The sequence below is a fragment of the Dermacentor silvarum genome, chromosome 1, assembly GCF_013339745.2.
Source record: "Dermacentor silvarum isolate Dsil-2018 chromosome 1, BIME_Dsil_1.4, whole genome shotgun sequence".
Lineage (NCBI taxonomy): Eukaryota > Metazoa > Arthropoda > Arachnida > Ixodida > Ixodidae > Dermacentor > Dermacentor silvarum.
This window is the reverse complement of record NC_051154.1, coordinates 26,028,231-26,048,472: the sequence shown is the minus strand read 5'-3', so window position 1 is coordinate 26,048,472 and position 20,242 is coordinate 26,028,231. Positions and strand designations below refer to the sequence as shown.

Here is a 20,242-nt window from a genome sequence, read left to right as displayed (position 1 = left end):
TTTTAAAGCGATGCAAACATGGTAAGATTGGCCAGAAATGAATTGTTCACCTAAATCCAAACAACAAATTCATATACTATTAGCTGCATAAAAATCAAGCACTCCTATTGAATGACTGGAAATTATTTAGCAGAAGTTATCTGCCTGGCTATCTTAAATACAGTTGAACCCGGATATGTCAAATCTGAAGGGGATCCTAATAAGTTCGATATGTAGGTATTTCGATATATAAAATAAAAATTTTATTTAATGAAGATTTAAAGGGATTTCACTGCTGCTTTGTTATACACAATAATTTGTGTATAATAATGTGTGTTCAATGTTCAATATATCCGGGTTCGACTGTAGTAAATTCTCTAACTGAATATGAATTGAATAGCACAAACTATTCTATTCGAAATTTCAAACATTGACTCACCCCCAAATTTTACTATGCCAGCACTCCCAGCCTCCTTTATAACTGAGTTGAAGAAAGCATAAGTAGACAATATTGATGCCCCAGCCCAAGCCGACAGCTAGAATAATTTCAGGCTACAGTTTACTCCCACTTGACATTTAACCATGACTTCTTTGCCTTGAGACTTCGCCCTTGACAGAGTCTCTAGTGAAAATGTCAATTTACGTTGAATGATTACATATTTACCCGATTCTACTGCATACCCCTTTTCCAAGAAAATGGGCCGAAAAATTGTCTGCATGTTACAATTGGATATGAAACCGAAACCGCATTTTCACCATTAGCAACAGTCTGCTGTCAGAGCCAGTGCCATAACCGTAGTTATCAAAAAACAGTGACAGAACAAGGTTGGTAGTAACAACGCACTGCTGTCATTATCAAAGCTCATTGAAAAGAGCAGTTATTTTGCGTGCTAAGCTAGCAACAATGAAGCCAAATCAAGTGTTTTCAGTGTGTCAAAGTCTTGCATTGCATGGTGAACTGGCAATATGCTTAGCCTAGCTGTGGGCTGCCATCACGCTCATGATGGTTGCAGAGTCATTCAAGAAATGCAAATCAAACGAACTGGACCTTAAGAGGAACTGCACATTGTGATCCATAGAAATAAAGAGCAGTGCGAGAGTGACGAACATGGACATTAAGTGTAAATAAATTTCCATTCTGTGAAGGTAAACTCTGCTGGTTTTATCTTTCGTCTGATTGCCAGAATCGAAAGCATGCTACATTTTTCTTGTTATAATATTGGGTCCGCGTTTGCTTTGGGTGCACATTGTTTTCTACTTTGAGCCCATAAAATTTCTGTGCACGTTAGATTCAGGGGTGCATTATAATCAGGTAAGTGCTGCTAATAAAACAGCTGTGTGTGCGGACATTTTTCTGCTTCTTCTTTCAATCCTACCTGCCATACAACTCCATCTATTTCATCGGACTTGTCAACGTTGAATTAATAGAAGTCAACCTAATTTCTATCTTAAGCATGGGCCATTCTGTTATGGTGAAAGAGCTTTTCTTGTGGTAAAGAAAACGGGAAGGAAGAAATGTTGCTCAATAGATGCTAGTTGAGGCGAAGGGAGAGAATTTCTGCTGCATGGAGGGATCACTTGTTTCCTCACACACAGCTGTGTTTTACTTTTCATGTGTTATTCCTCCTCCTGGACGTACTCTCCAGACTATTTACACAGAAGAGTTGGTGACCAAGTAGATAAATGCGTGAAAACGGGTGGATGATTATGGAACATAGCGACTTGCTTTGAATGCACATATTACAGTAGAACCTCGTTGATACGTTCTCGCTATGTACGATTTCCCGGTGCCAAGGTTCACGATTGAGAACACAGAAAATGACCCAATTGAGTTACGCTTAATTTTTGCCGGTTCATACGTTCCCGGAAAACACAATCTTTCGGCACCAACGTTCAGTACATCGTCAAACTGTGATCGTATGATACGTTTTCCGGCTGCTAGATAGCATGTAAACAAGGAAATGTCTGGGGTGCGCATGATCGAGAACAGTAGCCGCCCGCCGCGGCAGCTTCACCGCAATAGACGCCCGCCTGTCTCACGTAAAAACACCGACGCGCGCTCAGTTTCTTATTCCGATACTAGCAAATCTCCTCCGGGGTCGTCGTACGCTGCATTCACAACTATCGCCACCAACCCTATTTCCATAAGCATCTTCACCTATCTGTTACACAGCGTGTGGTGCCGCTGGTAGCGTACTGCACGCTTTTAGTAGATGTAACCCAAACGCGCCGCCATTCCCTGCTGCAGACTGCGATCGTATGGTACATTTTTCGGCTGCTAGGTCCTGTGTAAACAAGAAAACGTGGGAGAGGCCCGCGCTGGAGAACTTGCCGCCCGCCACGGCAGCTTCACCGCAATACTCGCCCGCCCGTCTCGCGTAAAGATGCCGACGCGTACCAGTTTCTAATTCCGGTACTAGCAAATCTTCTCCCGGGTCGTTGCATGCCGCATTCACAGCTATCGCCACCAACCCTATTGCGATAAGCATCTTTACCTATAGCAAGGTAGTGCGTTGGGCGAGTTGGTGCATAGCTAAACAAATGAGTTGTGGTGCAAGGAAAGAAGAAGGAAAACCAAGGGGAGACAGGATAGAGCGCCAAACTTTCAACTAGTTTTATTCTCAGCACATCACCCAAATATATACATTTCCAAAAATGCGCACAAAGACAAGGCGCAGCACGTGTCACAGGCTACCTCACTGCGCTATCTAAAAACAAACATTCACTTTTGTAGAGGGAAACAGAAGGCACGCTGACACAACCATCACCCTTCCTCCTTATGTGATATGCCTCAAGCAGTTCACGGGCTAACACTTCTCTGCTTCTTCCTATCACGCGCGTGTCATCAAACCGTGGAGCACAGCCATGCGAGGCACAATGGAACGGCAGGTGTGAACCCACACCATTTTTAATTGATAAAACATGCTCCCTTAGGCGGTCATTAACACAGCAGCCTGTTTGGCCTATATATGACTTCCCACAGCTCAACGGAATTTCGTAAACGACGCCCACCATGCAACGCAGTACCAGCTTATTGGCGTGCTTCTTCCCGCATGAAAGCTTGGCCTTTTGAGATGAAATGCGGGCGCAAAGCTTAGACAACCTGTTAGGGGCCGAGAAAACGACTGGAACATCATGCCTGTTTGCAACTTTTTTCAAATTGTGGACGATTTTGTGCATGTAAGGCAAGACCAGTGGTCTCTTTTTCTGCACGGCCTCAGGCTGTCTGCTACACCTTTTCACTTTCTGGAGCAAAGATTCAGCCACACTGGTTATGACCACAGAAGAAAACCCGGCTGCAACCAACCTCGAAACCTGTAGCTGAAAACTGTCGTCCATTGTGTGCTCGCAACACTTCTTTAAGGCAGACCTAAGACACAGTGTCGCGATAGCTCTTTTCACAGTCTTTGAGTGAGCGGAATCATAAGGCAGAAGGTCCTTACGGGCGCGGGGGCTGTACCTCCAACACGTATGAGTAGTATTTAGTAGCAGGTTAATGTCTAAAAACTGCAACCTATTGTCAAGTGGAAGCTCATGCGTAAACCTTAGGCCTTTTCCATGCTGTCTGGAAACAGATAATACGTGATTCACATCGTCACAAACAGTCAACGAATTAGATGTCTTTAGAAGTACAAGAAAGTCATCCACGTATCTAAATACCCTAGGACATAAGTCTGAGTCAAGTTTGCTAGCAAGTACTTGGTCAATACATGAGAGAAAAATGTTACATAGGACAGGAGCTACACACGACTCAATGCAAATACCCGCGCGCTGCACATATAGCACGTCGGTAAAAGAAACAAAGGTGCTACTTAGGTAAAATTCAAGGAGCGTCAAAAAATTATCAATCGATAAACCACAAGAATTCATGAAGCCAGTGCTTCCATTATGCTCAATACAATGTCTAACGCAGGGAAGAAGTTCATTGTGAGGGACAGAGTAAAATAAGTCCTCAACATCGATGCTAAAAGCGTAACTAATCCCACTTTCGTTACTCAAGAATTCGGTCACCACACCTGAATGTTTTGTGGCAAATGGGTCATCATAGTTGAACATATTTAGGTGCTTGAGCAAGAAGTGACTAACCTGTAGCTGCCAAGTGCCCTTCTCAGTCACGATAGACCGGAACGGCCTCTCAGGCTTATGTGTCTTTACTGTGAAGAACACTTCAAGGGTATTGCCTTTGCAATCGTTTATGCACTTTGCAAGTTTGCCTAAATTCAGTTCCCTGCATAGAGACACGGCACGGCTTTTTACCTTGGCAGGCTTTGCTGTTAAAGGGACAAAATTCTTCTCAATGGCACCGGTGGCCTTTTCCAAGAAAAGGCACTGAGGTAACACAACAAAGCCTCCTTCCTTATCCGACTGCAGAAGGAGCAGCTCGTTGGTCTTGAAGAAGGACACAGTTCTTTCCATTTCATTCGTCTGCCGGGATTTGTATTTGTTCCTCAGGATTGAGTCCGCACCTTCCAGAAGGCAACACTCACGGTCCTGTTCTTCAGCTCTCATAGAGACGCGGCGGTTTAGAGCCAGAAGTTCATGAGCAGGCACCACAGGGTTAAGGCAAAACTTTGGTCCTTTCTTGAGAACAGAGCCCACATCTTCCGGAATGGCAGCATTCCCAAGAACATGCACATTTTCGTACGTCCGACGCGGCTTTGGCGGGCATTTGGGAAGCCGAACCAGAACGCAATGCCACCAGTACTCAGTCAATTCCGCTGCATGTTGTTGGAAGCGCCTTAACTGAGAAGCAGCCATCCTCCCCGTGAACTGCGAGTAGCAGAAAGCGTGTAGCAGATCCTGGAACCAACGAACCTGTCTCTAGAGTTCAGACTTCATGATCTTGCAGATACGTTTTATACTGCACGTTGTTGGAAGCGCAGTTAAGGCGCTTCCAACAACGTGCAGTGGAATTGACTGAGTACTGGTGGCGTTGCGTTCTGGTTCGGCTTCCCAAATGCCCACCAAAGCCGCGTCGGACGTACGAAAATGTTACAGCTCGTGGGGCATAGTGCCGTTGGAAGCGTACTGCACGCTTTTATAAACGCGCCGCCGTTCCTTGCTGCAGGCGGCGCTGTGTGAGCGTCACCTTTCGCTCCGGCGGCATCAGGCGTCACCCACCAGCTCGCTTTCGTTTCAGTTTCCCGTCTTAAAACAATACGCAATAGGAAAACACCAAAACACGTCTCGGGCCGCCGGAGTCCCACCAGCTCGACGCGCGTCGGCGTCTCATGCCGCAACGATAAGCGCAACGCTTCGCTTTGCGTAGATGTCTGCTACAGTTGAGCCTGTCTAATTTTTTAGTTACTTCGGATCATACGTTTTCCTGGTTAGTAGGTTTTTCTCGCATTCTTTCCCAAAACATATGAACGAGTTCTACTGTATTTGGCATACACCTTTTTGTATGTCTTTTATTTCACTGAAAATGTGAATTATTGTTAGAACAATGTTACGTTAAATTAAAATTATACAACTAGACTAGCTTTCTGTTTCTCACTTTTTATGATTGTTTGCATAAGAGGGACTAATTTATCTATCTTGCAATTTTTTCTACTCATAGACTCCCCACACCTACTGGAAATTCATGACAAATTTGAAAAGCTGGTGAAGAAGTTCAGCATCCCATGCCTTAGTTTTGGAGAAAGTGTAAAAACTGTCCTGGGGTTTCGGATGAGCAAAGTATTGGTGCCCGTGGAGTCTGCTGGTATGTTTCGAATTTCATCATCCCAGCTATACATATATTAGACAGTTTTAGTTTAGCGGCCTTAGCGAAATAGCGGGATCGAAATGCGCATGTGTAGAACGCTAGACGACCCATACCGCTTACTGTATGCACACTATTTCTCAGATTTAACGTTACCGCCTTTGCGTGGCTTACATAGTTTACGTAACACGTGGTGGTCCTGGCCGCCTGCTTCGAATTGAATTTGGCATTGTCTTTGTAAAATTCACTTCGTTCTTAGCAAATGACTGTGTAAACGGCTTTCACTTAGTCTCAGGCCTCTTGGGCCACTTCGACGATAAAGTATTATGGATAATCTTGAGGAGTTTTCGAGATCGCTTCTCGTTTCGAACGCGACCAAGCCTAACGAGAGACATTTCTGAGATGCCAGCACCACCTATCGGTGAAGTCGGGAGATAGGCATGACGACGGATATGGCCTCTAAGATCGGAAGATTTCGGAGGCTATGCTATGGTAGACAGCTTGTACTGTTTCGCCACAGATCGGCGGACATGGAAAGTGCAAATACAACACCCGTCTGGCTATTGTGCCGCCTCTCCCACTTTCCGGATGCAGACACAGACAGAATCACTGAGGTGTACAATTTATGCAAAATTCAAAGCATAATGGAATAGCATCCCGAACATAATCTACGCTATTACGGTATACTAAAACTAGCTTTCTGCAAAGTTTGTTTGCGGAATGGTAATGCTATTTCCCTTAACCCCGCTATTGCGCTAACATTAAACTAAAACTGTCTATTGTTAAAGTAAAGGAAGTAAGGCTGCCTAATTTGGAGGAAGCAGCTTGAAATCTTGAAAAGATTGTTTCCTGGCTCCCCCCGCCTTTTTTTAAACATACTTTGGTAATGACATGGAACCAATTTGCATAGTTAACCACTTGAGGATAGTGAATGTTGACACTGTGGAGTGCATACACTAGTATGAGGGTCCAGTCAGTATGTAGTAGTTTGTTCTGTGGTCTTGGCGTAGCTTCTGCATTAGACAGGCTAACTGAAAAAATACTCATTTCAGCAGCAGTACTTATACTGACCTAATCTGCTGACAGGTTGTCCTTAATAATGATTTGTACTTGGAGGATGTCTCCTAGATTCTTTTTAATTTGCTAGCTGTTGCCTACTGTTGCAGTGACAACTTTGAGTGTCAGCCATTGCCTTAGGTTTGAGTGACTACATTGAGTATATATGAGTGGTTGCAATAATTGTGTTCGAATTGATTATCATGCACATTTTGCTTGCCAACAGGGTGTCAAAGTTGTTCATAGTTCTCACTGGGTGAAATGTTTGTGACAGTATGGCACTTGCCATACAGTTTATATTCTGCAGTCCAGGCTGTGCATAACACAATTTAAATGACTTGGGCAAAAAGCAATGTACTGCATGCATGAAGGCATTTTTTGTGAATAGAGCAATATCACACCATACAGTCACTGCCAAGGGACCACTTTCAGCCACAAATTTGTTCTATAAATATTCACATCTAGCTAGCAACCGTATCAGTTTTAAAAAATGAAATGCAGTAGTTTAATTATGCATGCAATTCCAAAAGCATTTGTCTTGTAAGTTGCCAACTTCGCTCTGGTTAACTAGTTTAAGCAGTGCAATAATTTGTCACTAATCTTATCGAATTAGGGAGCACATGCTGTGCTGTATTCTTCGCATCAAATTAGGAAGCACATGCTGTGCTGTATTCTTCGCCATGTTAGTTTACACAACTTCAGCCATATCTAGGGATGGCTGGCACTACACCATTATGCAAAGTAAATTTTGAAGGGTTTTCTGCAGTTAGCACAAATTTTTTAAAGGAGAAAAACACATAACAGCACTTGGCTTAGGCACACAAATTGTGCTCCATTGAACTGATAAGTATTTTTGTTACATCGCTTTTATTTCAGACCCTGGATTTGGAGACTTTTTTGTTGTGGACACTAGTCACTTAGATATCTGCAAGCCACATCGATGGTCATCATTCAGCTACCAGCTGCTGTTGGACTTCTTAGACCATGCGTTTGCCTCCATCAGCCAGGATGCCTACTGGGCTGCACACAACCCAACCCTAACTAGACTGCGTCAGCTGGAACTGTATTTTGAGACAGGCGTGTTCCAGTTCTAAGACACCGAATGGTGCCTCTTGTGAGGATTGCCACAGTGCATTTTGGTGTAATTGGAGGAGATTACTCTTGCATGTGCACAAAACCTAACCCTGGCTGGACTGCGTCAGCTGGAACTTTATTTTGAGAATGATGCTTTAGTTGGAAGATGCTGAATGGTGCCCTTGCAAGGACAGTTTTAGGATTTCCGCAGAGAATCTTGTTGTGATTGAGGGAGATTACTCTTGCATGTGTACAGTATATATAAATATGTTAAAAAGCAGTCTTCCTCCACAACTTCTAATTAATGTGATCTTCATCACTCTTTCCCTATTTACTGAGGCAGCAGACTGAAGCAGACATTTTGAGCTGTTTTATCTATCGTGCACTGTTACACTTCTAGAGAGGAAAACAAACTGTGTGTAAAGACTGACGTCTTTTTATCATGTTGTAGTCTTAGGTATTTAAGAGTTTGAAACTTGGTCCATGTAGTATGCTAAGTGTAGCAGTGTGGGCAAGTTATCTTGTTTGGAATGTGAAGTTTACAATATTTATTAGTCTGCGTTCACTTCTGCTCATGCGGTAAAGTTGCTAGTGGTGGATGCTCAGGTGCTTTTTGTGCAGCTGTGAGTCGTGCATTTGACTTCATTGTTGAAAACTGTGCCATTTTTAATGTGCCCGTGTTTTGTTTTTTGAAACAATGCAATGCATGGCTAGATGAAGCAGTGTACGCTATGTAGATGTGCCACTTATACTGACCCCACAATTCATCTTTCATTCCATGTAGTTTAGTAACAATATGTATCTGTTCATAATGGTGAGAAGCCTAGAGCATCACTAACAAAGGTAATCACAAATTTTTTGAGTGAAGAATGGAATTTATGAATAAAAATGTCCTGTGTTTCGCAAAGCAGAATCAGTGGTTGGTGGTTAATCTGCATGTGGGACTATTTGTTTAATATGATCACGGCATGCATGGTCCATTTTTGTGCATTTTATTTTTTATACTTACATGGTACAGACTAGGTAGTGAAAAAAACCCTTTAACATTTATTTTTTGCACATGCTGTAGTAACAGACATAAGTAGACAACTGCTCTTCTGCATGTGATAAGCATACATCAAAGAACATGGTTCACATAATTGAAATGCATAGAGAACATCTTGCTTCAGCTGAGAGCTTGAGATTTCATTAATATCAGGTGCCATTGTTGGGCTATTGGCACAAATGGCTGAATTAGGCAGAAACGTTGGTTTTGCCCCCTTCAGTTACCAACTTCATGAGGCTTCCGTTGACTGGTCTCTCCTGACCAGTGGTCCATTTGAAGAACAACCTGTGTAGAAAAATGTGTATTACTTCAATGTATCAGCTCAAAAATATTTCCATAGCTACTTCTGCAAGAGGGTTTAAAGGGCCCCTCACCAGGTTTGGGCATAGCAAAAAGACAAGTGGGGTGTGTAGACCACAATTGGAAATCGTGTCTGCAAGTACCAAATGGCTCCACGGCGCAAAAACAGCTAAAATTTCAAACAGAAGTCTGTGTGCCCTTCCTTTCGAGGGAGCCCCGCCTCCAGCCATAAGATGCACCGTCTGCAACGTCACCGTTTATAGCACATGATCTCAATAAATCATCCCAGTGGCAGAATTATAGCCATGCAGAAAAATGAGGAAGAAAAAAAAAAAAAAAGAGGCTGGGCTCATGACAAACGTGACCCGGTCCCTAGGCTCCGGAACACAAGGGAGAAATTTTGCTTGTGGATGCTAGTCGAGGCAAAAGGAGAGAGGGCATACATTGGCAGTGAAGCTTTCCTCCTGGCAGCATAGCAACACAGCATATCAATGTCTCTTATCTCCTCTCATAATGTACCAATTTTAAAAATGATTGCGGTAAAACGCCCCTAGACTGCACCCTACAACTTCCTGTGTATAACCAAAACTTGCAATGTGGCCTGGTGATGGGGGCCTTTTAAATGCATCAGTGTCATGAGTAAGACGCCGGCGGCGCCATAAAGGAAGACAAGGACGATGTGAGCGGAGCGTTCTGAACAGCGCGAGCGCGCGAGGCGCGTGACCCGAGGCGTGATCGAGGGATGAACGGCGTTGTATGAACATTATCGACGTGGCTCCGGGCCAGGAAGGTCGCATCGCCAGCTCTGCACTGGCGACGGGAGACTTGGGGGTCTGGCCGAGTCCGTGACGTTGGCCGTCCACGGTGTGGCCGTCGACCTCGGCAAGTTCGGGCGAGGCTCCTGGACGAGCTGCAGCTCCTCACGGCAAGACCAGACACCCCAGAGAGGCTCCCCCTTCTACGGCAGACCGGCACGTGCGATGATCCCCGGAACGCCACGTCGGCACTCGGGAAAGAAGCTGGACGGAAGCGGCGGCCGAGCACGTCGCTAGGCCTAACCCGTCACCTCTCCCGGCCACGTCAGCAACAGCGACCGGGTCAAACAGGCTCCGAAGATGAGCGGGTGAACATACCGACTGCAAGGCAGCCACGACTATGCGACAGTTGGCGAAAAGCAACGACTTCAAGAAGGGCCCAACGAGATTCTCGACGGGAGAATACGAGCGACGAGGGCGAACTGAGTAAGGACGATACATTCTCGCAGTAGGCCAGAGTTGCCAGACGTTCGCGTGGGAAACGCCCAGAATTAGTGTAGGCGTAGTTAAGGACACGTTTAGTGTGTATTTTAGTGTGTTCATTAGGTTGTACATTTGTTGGCATTTATTTATTCATTGTCTTTTAGTTCAGTGTGTAGCTTGATTTTCGGTTTGAGGCTTTTTGGTTTTGGAGTTCGCGTGTAAATAAAATCTGTTTGCTGTGTCGCCATGCGTCTTCCCTCTCCATCTCTCATAACACCCGCACGTCCCCGAGATCAGTGACACACAAAAAACATCACAATCAGCAAACATTCGCACTTGTATTAGCAACAGAAAGCAACATTCAGAGGCTACACACCGGTTGCACCTTTTGTCAGCAAATCTGTGCACGCGCAAAAGCAGATTCAGTGATGCAGTTGAACCTAAAAGTAACCAGCCCATACACAGTTTCATATCAAGAAAAATTGGAACTTGTTCACCTGCATTTCCTAGCCATGAGTGTACTTCAAAGAAAAATAAAAGAATGTTATTTGAGTAAAAATTAGTTTAGTAATTAGTTAGTAATGGGTTTACCGAACTGTCCACAAGTAACACATTAAGTTTCCTGGGCCTGAATTAGAAATTTGAGGCATCGAACTCAGCAAAGCAAAAAATTTACGTTGGGCATTATAGAGAATGAATTCCCATCTAGTGGAGTTTTTTCACTGCCCCAAATGCTACCATGAGAATGCATTCTTTATTTAAAGGAACTCCAATGCAATTTGGAAGATTGCGTATGAGTTCATTTATTATATGACAGGAAAGTTGGCATCCACCTGAATGCCACAGTTACAAAAGATGAGTTCCTTGAGAAATGTCTGCTTGTTCTTCTTTCTGGGGTTTTACGTGCCAAAAAATGTCTGCTTGAATTATATTGTGAGAAGTACACGAGGCTTAAATGTTTCATGAACCATGCACCGCAAAGATTTCTAGAATTCGTTTCAGAAGGACAAGTCCCTGTTAACATAAGGTGCTCTGAGTGAAGCCCTTAAAGCATACTTCTGCCAATCTCAGAAATACCTATGTGCAAATTCTCTCCTGCCTCTGCCTGTCTTAATGTAGAATGTGCTCACATAATTCAGGCAATCCATCTCATTGGCTCAGTACATTTGTTAGCTTGTGAAAAAATGAAAAGGCAGGACCCGGATTTGGCTGTCTGATCACCTAATCAAAGTTTATTATTCTCTCACCAATATAATGGCTCTGAGAATAAGAACTAGTACCAGTCTGAAAAAGCACCTCACATTAAATTGGGAATCTTGCTCCAAAATAAAGATTTTTGTTTATTTTTAAAGCGATTTCACAATTTAAAGTGCAGCAGGCTTAGCCACCAAATGAAAAAGCTAATCTTCATGGCAGGAGGCACAAGTTTTCGAAAGAATGAGGGTGATGGCACGACTGAGTCCAGCTACAGTCACAGTTTATCTGGAGATATTAAATCCAGCGGCAGAATACACTATAGCGTTGAGCAACCATGTATGCCCCGGCACACGGACACATCGCGCATCATGCTATGCTATGCCCACTGATGCAGCTGCATTGCGAGTCATTAGTTCACATTACAAAAGTAATACATATAATTTCCCCCTAAGGTATCAGAAGCTCCCCGCTCGCAATATATTTGTGCAAGTACGGTAGTTTACCAAAATGCCACTGACCTTTCTTGAAAAGTCTGAGCATTTTATTCATTTGTTATTGCAAGTTTATTAACTTGTTCTGATGCTACGATGTTCAGACACTTACTCAGCCACAAAGTTTAGGGGAGTCCAAGAGGAAAAGTCGGCCTTGGGCATGAATTTTCGGTTCATCGGAGTGTCCAGGGTCACAGGGAGTATGGCCACTACAGTTGCCCCTTGTGGCAGCCCACTCTTGTTACCGGCGAGGCTCTGCACAAGGTGGTGCACAGCTGCCTTTGCCATGCCGTAACCAATCATGCCTGGGAAAGGAAATGATGTCAGAAGCTCATTCAAGCCTTTTGATAATTGAGGAGCCTCTACATCAAAAATATACACCTGTAGTATGACAGGTGCTTTAGGGGAGAGCTCTGGATTCAGGCGGCAAGCCTGAGGTTCTTTTAGTGTGCACCAAGATATGAAGACATGAAGCACAGGAGCATTTTTGTTCACTGCCCCCAGCTGCCTGACTGGGAAGTGAACCTACAACCCCGTACTTGGCAACAGAGCACCAGAGAGTTTCAAGTGCACGCATTCATACACGCCAATAAAAAAACTGTATAAGCTCTCTCTAAGCAAGCTGGCCAAGTCATGCACCTTTAACTTATGCTGCAGCCTTCATGTGCTTTGTGCAGTATTTCATTTATTTATCCCAAAGGCCCCTTTCAGAGCATTACATAAGAAGGGAATACAAAATTCTCATAACTAATCTAATCACAATATATACAATATAGTATAATTAATGCATATCACAAATAATATACAATATAGAAGGTCATATAGCACAAATGTAAACGGAAAATTTCTCAATCAGTTTAGTATTGTACAGTAAATGAATAAGGGCATTTGCACAGGTGGCGAAAAGTAAGAGATCAGACTGCTAGTTGAGCTTCTACGGAAGGTCTGTCTGCATACTCTCGTGCGAGTGAAAACACCACACGATGAGCAACGTTTCCAAGTTGTATATAAGCCATTGAAATGCTAATGAATAACAGCAACACATTGTGGGAAAAAAATTAGGTTGCTTTTGATATTAGTCAAACACAATAATCAAAACAATGTGCACTTCTGAGCATGCACCCATGTTTGAGGAATCGTTCAGCAGCTTAGATGCTGAAGCGGAAAATGAAACAACCTACCTGACCAGAAGCTCCTTTGTCTACACTGCTGCTGTCATTTAAAAATTACGTAGCCGAGCTGACCAAACAGCAAATATTGCGTTGTTTGATTTAGGGAGTACTAGAAGCACTGGAGTCTAGTTTCGATGATACCTGCCAAAGTGTTATTTTTCAAGGCTACCAATTGTGCCGAAAATTGCCAAATCTGACCAAAAGTTAAGGGCAGTCTTCATTTAATATGGTGCGTGGTATTGCTCATGGAAAATTTTTGGCGGCAATGTTTCACAACGTGTCGTAAAGATGTCGATCAAATTGACTTCTGGCCCAGTAAGAAAAGCGTTAATATCATATCTATGGGGAAATTTCACAATGAGAATTTGTAAGTTAGTACTCAACTGCATGAGCAAGAAAACACTTTCTTGGCCATGTAGAAATATGATGCTTTGTTATTCATGACCTTTTATGAATGTCATTTTTCCTAGCTTTACAGTCTAGGCAAGAAGTACATTACGAGGCTGATTTGAAATTTTTAAAATTAAGAATGTTGACAACCTTCACACTATCATTAGAGGTTTCCAAAAGGTCCTCAATTGGCTAAAACTAATTCAGTACACAATGCTGAGATCAATGTGAAAAAAACAAAAAAAAAAAACAATTTGTTTCAGAATTTCATAAAATGCAATTTTTGCTCATGCTCAGCTATAAATTCTGTATTAAGCTTTTCATATAAATATGAAGGTGATTGTGCATTTCAAACAGGAATGCTGTATGTTCCCCCCCTTCCAAATCGGACAGCAAAACACCTTTTAGCCACTGAGAAACCTTACCTCACCATACCATATGCAAATTAAACCTCGTGGCAGCTGACGAATTAAACACTAATGTGAAGCGTGATAAAGCTGCCTAATTTCATTTTGGTGGCATGATTTACAAAGTAATGCAGTGTTAGATCCACATTACACACTAAATTTTTCTCCCTTATCTTTTGTACTCGAATGTTATAAAAATATTTGTGACAATGCTTTGAAAAGATGCCAAAACATCTTTTCCCCTTTCCTCATCGATAAAATCAGATCTGTAGCACTGTATTAATAAATGAAGATTAGCAGAGAACTTGTAAGGAGAAATAACTTTCTCATAAAATCATGTATATTAACATGTAAAGACAAAACTAAACAAAATGTCGCTACAAACCAGGTGTAGGTTCAAGAGCAGCCTTGGCTCCAGTCAGTGCAAGCAGACCACCATCCTTCAAGTGCTTTGATGCAAGGCTGGAGGCAATCACCGACGTCCAAACACTGGACTTCCAAAGAGAATCGCAGTTCTTCACATAATCTGTGTTTTAAAGAAGGCAGCTTCAGTGGCAATGCAAGTAGGACATTTGAGCAATGATAAGATTCTGAAAACTGCATGGCCTTCACTCAGCTGCCCCATTCTAAATTCCTGACATTTCCTTTTGCACTAATCCAATACCTTTGCGGTAAACGAATTTGTCAATTGTACTGGCAGTGCAAGCTTGAACCATGCACCAACAAACCCTCTTCTTTGAGTGACTCATGGGGTTTCAACACTCCCAAAAAAACACAGGGACTGTGATGTACATCGTAGTGAAGAGGTCCAGATTAATTTCAACGACCTTGGTTCTTTAATGTGCACCCAATGATGGACACATTAGCGTTTTTGCGTTCTGCCCCCATCAGATCGCAGCCTCTGTGGCCTGGAATTGAACTCGCAACCTCATTCTTGCTCGGCAGCAGAACGTCACCGCCACTGAGCCACCACAGAGGGTCTTTCTCCTCTAGTGGCAGCACACCCTGCTTTTACAGGCAGTGGCAATTTTCTTCGCTACTTTATATTCACAATAAAATATCAAAAGTTGCCAGACAATCTGCAAGGGTGAATGGTGCAAATATAATGAGAACTATTTATTTGCAATTGTTCGAATCTCAACAACCATTTGCTCTCACTGGGCACCGACTTTTCCGGTACTTGCATATTAAATAAAAAGTAAAAGTCTCGTTTAAGGCTTTCAATCTGAAATCACAATGAAAGAAGTTAACTATTCCTGTAGTGAAAATCGGGAGAACGAATCCCAAGGGTAACTATTCCTTAGAGTTACGGCATAGTAATGAAATGATTCAAAGCTTCACAGCTTCATGGAAATTCTTTGCATGACAAACTCGTGCAGATTTGAGGCAATCGATAACCCAACACCTCAGCAATATCAGGCTGTCTGTATGATGCAAGGCTTTCTTATAATCCACTAGCCAATCCTGGTGATGACATAGGGAGAACACCGCTTGGACCACTGACGAAGTGCAACAAGGAATTGCATTGGAATAGAATTGTTACATATAATCAATCCCAACTCAGAATAGCTGCTCCATAATCTCGGCCAGAAGAGCAGACCTTTATGGGATGCAGTTAATTTTGACAAAGTATTCTAAAAAAAAAAAGAAAAAAAAAGGAGAAAAAAGTTTGGAGTTAACTTGCAGTGGTCAGCATGCTGAAATGCCATTGCACTAGTTATTGCAGTCGCTTGAGAATCATTTTTAAAGGGAATAGTTAATCGGTGTGCCAACGTGGCCACAGTCCATGTCAAATGCAAGTCTGACCATGTGTCCAAAAATTATCTACATTCCATGGCGCTTTAGTGCTCATCGAAAGCCTCCTAAACATATGAGCCTCAACTAGCTTTTTTTTTTTTTTTCCCTTATTCTTCTTTTCTCAAGTTTCATCGTTGAACAGCTACAGCCAAATCGATCATGACGATGTCAAACGAAAAATTTCAACAGCGCAACTTGCCAGCAGAAGCTGCGTTTCCACCAGCCCACCCGCCGGCTACGCAAATGAGAGCATCGATCTTGACATCCTGCAGCACTTTGGCGACTCCCTGGAGCACCAGCTCATGTTGGTTTGCCCACGCGTCACAAGATTGGACGACCACATTTGCGTCAGCTTCTTCGTTCGGAAAGTGATCGACGGACGCAACCCACTGCACAGAACGCATTAAGAAGTTGAAACGATAATTATAATTTCACATCAAAAACATACATGTTGAAAAGGAATGAAAGCAAGCCGGGTCTAGAGTGTGGAAAGCTCGCTGAAAAATACATACCACATTAAAACTACAAGTCTCATGTAAATATACTAAAGTTTTCTTACTCGCACCGTCTGCTTCGAAAGCACCTGTTGCGTGCGTGCAGAAACTTTTACAAAGTGGGCTCTAAATCAGCCAATTAAATTTAAATTTGTTGTGAAGTCGCCAAAAAAGGAAACATAATCTCTCCACAAGGCGATATGAGTATAAGACCTTGAAATGTCTAGACGTCGGCGCTGATAAGATCAACCGCCGAAAGAATCTGCGAATAGTTGCATTCGAACATGCACTGCTCACCCACTGTTTCTGCCTAAAAAAAGAGACAATCGCGCTTCCAAGCGCTCCTTTTCCTCCGTAGACAACCACTCGACCTGCCGTTGCCATCGTTTCTTGAGGAATGTCGAGCTAATTACTCAGAGGACAAGACGGGGAAGGACGTGTCTACACACTCTCAGAGCCCGAGGGATCACTTAGAGCGACTAACGGCGACTCGGCGGTCAGCGATTACGGCGATTGCGGCGATCGTTGCGACCCCAGCTGTGTGTCCTGCGTCCTGCTATCTGTCCGCAAATTACACTGTTACATTACACCCGCAGTAACAATAAATGGCTACTTCGGGCCACTTCGGGCGGATACACTCATCTGAATGCTCAAAAAAACGCCACTTTGGAATGACTGAAGATGGAAAGACAGCCGATTTCGTTGTCATGGCAATTATGACAAGAAAAAAAAAATCGTGGAATAAGGCTCAGCCGGCTAAGCCCAAACATCGTAACAAAAAAAAAAAAAAAAAATCGGGAGGTGACAAACTTGTAAAAAAAGCCATAATTGCATTCCATAAATATTTTAGTCGATGAAAAACGAGCATATAATTATGCTTAATGACGTACAAAAAAGAGAAATCCAGACAGGAATTTGGCGCTGTAGGTGTTTTGTCGTTTGGCCACATTGTCAAGTAAAGCAGAAAGAAAAGAGAGGTGTACACGATGCACAGGGAATCTCGGCTGCTGTAGCAGCGTATCCTGTGTTTGGTTGTCACGGTACAATTTCTTGTGATAGCTAGCGACATCCATTTGCAGTGACCGACGTTTTCCTCTTTTTATTTTCCTCCTAGATCGATGTTTTGCATAAACTTGTCCAGATGGCTGGCCTAGGAAGAAACGATTCAAAGAAACTGACTTCACTGTTACTACAGCCGCCGAACTCAAGCTTCTCGTGGAATGACGTGCCCAGTGGAAACATTCTCATGCCAGTGACTCAAATGGAACCTGGAACTGAAGGTCAGCTCCTATATGTTAGGCTGAAATGAACCTATGACGTTCTAAGGCTGTTGTCTCTCGCAGCTGTTGCAGAAACAACTTGTAATTCTACTTTTTCAATGTTACGCGATGACATCTACTCATTGGACAGCGTTGTGACATACTGCATACCAACTCGAGTGCGAAGACAGCGTGCCACTTTGCATAAAATGTGACAAATACGTGCCGCTCTATCAATTTGGCTTGATGCAAGTTTTCCCTCAATCTTCGCTTGCAGAAAAGAGATCAGCATTGTGATGAAAACGACCATGTTGGTTATTTTGTTTCGTAACACTTCAATGTGATTATAGTATTGTATAAGCCAAAATGAGTTCTTCGGGCATAGTGTGCTTGAATTGCATGCCGCTTAGATAAACATTAATCCGCATATGTTTTGACAATGTCGCTTATCTTTTTGTCAGTGCTAGAGTGTGTCAGTAGAACAGTTTCAGTTTTGCTTTCGCAGCGCTATTTTTCAACGCAAAGGCGAGACAACAGTACATACAGCCTTTGTGCTGAAAAAAAATGGCACTATGTCAAACCAACTAACACAACAGTACATTCTAGGTGTTAGCAATTGTCCTTAGATCTATGGAAACACTGTTCGCCCGAATAAGGTTCTTGATGTCAAAAAACGTTGTAGCTTTTGGAATTGAAGTGGTTGATCCACGTAATCTGTTTATTTCACATTTCTGTAGTGCCATCAGGCTATGAAGTACTACACACACATTTTAGTTTGGTGCATTTTGCCTGCATAATTAATAGATGCATAATACCATGCTTATCAATTTGTGGAAAGTTACTGCTTATGGGGGAAAAATTAGATGCACAATCTTGATGCTGTCTGCATGGTTATCAAATAGGCTTTCATGCTTGTGCAGTATGCTCCAAATTTGTTGCCAACTGTTTTTGTAAAACAACACTGCAAATGCTCCTTGCCATTGACAGTTCATGTTCCCCCTGTAAAGGCCATGTTTTTGCAAGCATAAAGCCCCATCCCCCAAGACCAAAGCTAGCTGAACACCACATTGCATTTCTTTAATGCAGCTGTTGCAGCTTGGCTCAATCTGCTGTTCAGGCCAAACTTGTACAAGTGGCATAGCTGTAGGTGTGATATGTTACTACTCTCCTGCTGTTTCTGTTTGCATTACAAATGTGCAGATGTGTTAAGAAAGTAAAGATGTGTGATGGGCACCGTTTTACAAGTGAGTTGCACACATCATTTCTACTGTGCAGACTAAACATTATGCCAGACAAGATTGACAACAGCCTTGTTCCTGTCCCTTTTGTTGAACTGGGTCTATCTTGGGCTAAAGGTGCCAGCGCGAACCTGCTGAGTTATGTCACTTTCTTCTTGCAGATTGTGCAGACGCAGATACTTTCCTGGGTCAGGAGCCAAATAAAGCACAGCAGTTTCCCACTGGACCTGAAAAGGCCAGCCTGGCCGAGTCTTTGCCATCAGGACCATTCTCCCAGCTGCAGCAGCCCCTGCGACCACCGCCAGTCCAGATGCAGGCACCACCACTGGCACAGTTTGCTGGGGCATCAGTGGCTCCTACAGAGAATCTTTCAGCTGTGCCTGAGGCAGCCTTCCAGGCATCACAGCCGCTGCAAGATCAAACAAGCCCTGCTCTTGCACCTCCTCCTATGGGTGAGTTGGCAGATGTCTATACAAAAAGTCCACCCTTCTGCATTGTATGTCTCTTCAATAAAGCAAATCATCCCTCCCTCCCCCCCCCCCCCCTCCAAAAAAAAAAAAAATGTTTGAATGAGTCCTAGTGTTTACTTGAAATCACAATTAGCTAGAAGGGCCAACATCCTGTGCTGCAAGAACAAAAAATTTTCAACTGTCACATTTTCAAGCAGGCTTTATCTGAATGGAACCAGGTGCCATGAATGCTAATATTATGCACAGAAAAAAATATATCTTGTAGTGTCTTGAAATGTTATTGTTATAATTCATACATATTGCTTGTGTTCAAGTTTGTATGTGCCCAATTTTATTAATTTGATGTACATTAGGAATTAATATTTTTTCGTTAATGTTGACCTGTCTTGATTGACCTGTCTTGATGACGGATCTGATTCCCGTTTTTCTGTACTCCCCCCTACAATAATTCCCGTTGGGAGCTGTAGGTATTGTAAATAAATAAATAAACCTGTATTGAACAAATAAGACCTATAATATTGCGTAGTTACATAAAGTGTTAGTGTATGCAATTAATGTGGAAAATGTTTTCATTGCAGTATCCCTAATTGTTCAGACAGTTAAATCAAGGGTTAGATCATATTTTACCTGGTTCTCTAATTCAGATGTTGGGTATACAAACAACGTAGTGCCAGAGCTGCTAGAGATTGCAAGAAGCCTCTGCAGGTCTTTTTCCTGCCACTGATTGCATACTCGTTACACATAGGTGTTTGATAGCAAAAGCTTACTCCCACTACTATGCTCGTCCTTGAGGCATATTTGCAAGACCAGGGCCGGTATTTTGTAGCGATGCCTTATGACTTATTCTATACTATTCTATATTCGCTTATGGCCGGCTGATCCCGTTGATAACGCGAGCGGACCGTCGCTCTGACCACTGACAAAGCGCGAT

The 20,242-nt window shown here is 43.0% G+C and overlaps 3 protein-coding genes across 3 annotated transcripts in view; 2 read left to right on the top strand and 1 right to left on the bottom strand.

Annotated features, from left to right (window-relative positions):
* The window catches only part of LOC119458288 (protein SERAC1), a 29,397-nt gene extending 20,671 nt beyond the window's left edge, over nt 1–8,726 (top strand). The window contains exons 12-13 of the mRNA XM_037720126.2: nt 5,540–5,683; nt 7,616–8,726. Of these exons, the coding sequence (XP_037576054.1) occupies nt 5,540–5,683; nt 7,616–7,833 (362 nt within the window). The 3' untranslated portion in view covers nt 7,834–8,726. The remainder of the gene's footprint in view (nt 1–5,539; nt 5,684–7,615) is intronic.
* Nucleotides 8,727–8,789: 63 nt separating this feature from the next.
* LOC119458316 (dihydropteridine reductase) lies at nt 8,790–17,027 on the bottom strand. The gene is made up of 5 exons (XM_037720154.2): nt 16,642–17,027; nt 16,050–16,239; nt 14,439–14,579; nt 12,197–12,389; nt 8,790–9,143 (listed from the first exon to the last, which is right to left on the bottom strand). The coding sequence occupies exons 1-5, from the start codon at nt 16,726–16,728 to the stop codon at nt 9,047–9,049; spliced, it is 708 nt and encodes a 235-aa protein (XP_037576082.1). The 5' UTR covers nt 16,729–17,027; the 3' UTR covers nt 8,790–9,046.
* A 269-nt stretch (nt 17,028–17,296) lies between these two features.
* LOC119458264 (phospholipase DDHD2-like) overlaps nt 17,297–20,242 on the top strand; it is a 46,993-nt gene continuing 44,047 nt past the window's right edge. Inside the window, exons 1-3 of the mRNA XM_049665621.1 lie at nt 17,297–17,384; nt 17,459–17,624; nt 19,003–19,293. Coding sequence (XP_049521578.1) covers nt 17,486–17,624; nt 19,003–19,293 — 430 coding nt within the window. The 5' untranslated portion in view covers nt 17,297–17,384; nt 17,459–17,485. The remainder of the gene's footprint in view (nt 17,385–17,458; nt 17,625–19,002; nt 19,294–20,242) is intronic.

Coding starts and splice junctions, on each gene's coding strand:
- LOC119458316 (XM_037720154.2), bottom strand. CDS start 16,728: ATGGCAACGGCAGGTCGAGTGGTTGTCTACGGAGGAAAAGGAGCGCTT. Junction 14,580..16,049: donor TGGAAACGCAGCTTCTGCTG/GCAAGTTGCGCT, acceptor TTTAAAACACAG/ATTATGTGAAGAACTGCGAT. Junction 12,390..14,438: donor TGCTCTTGAACCTACACCTG/GTTTGTAGCGAC, acceptor TTCCTTTCCCAG/GCATGATTGGTTACGGCATG.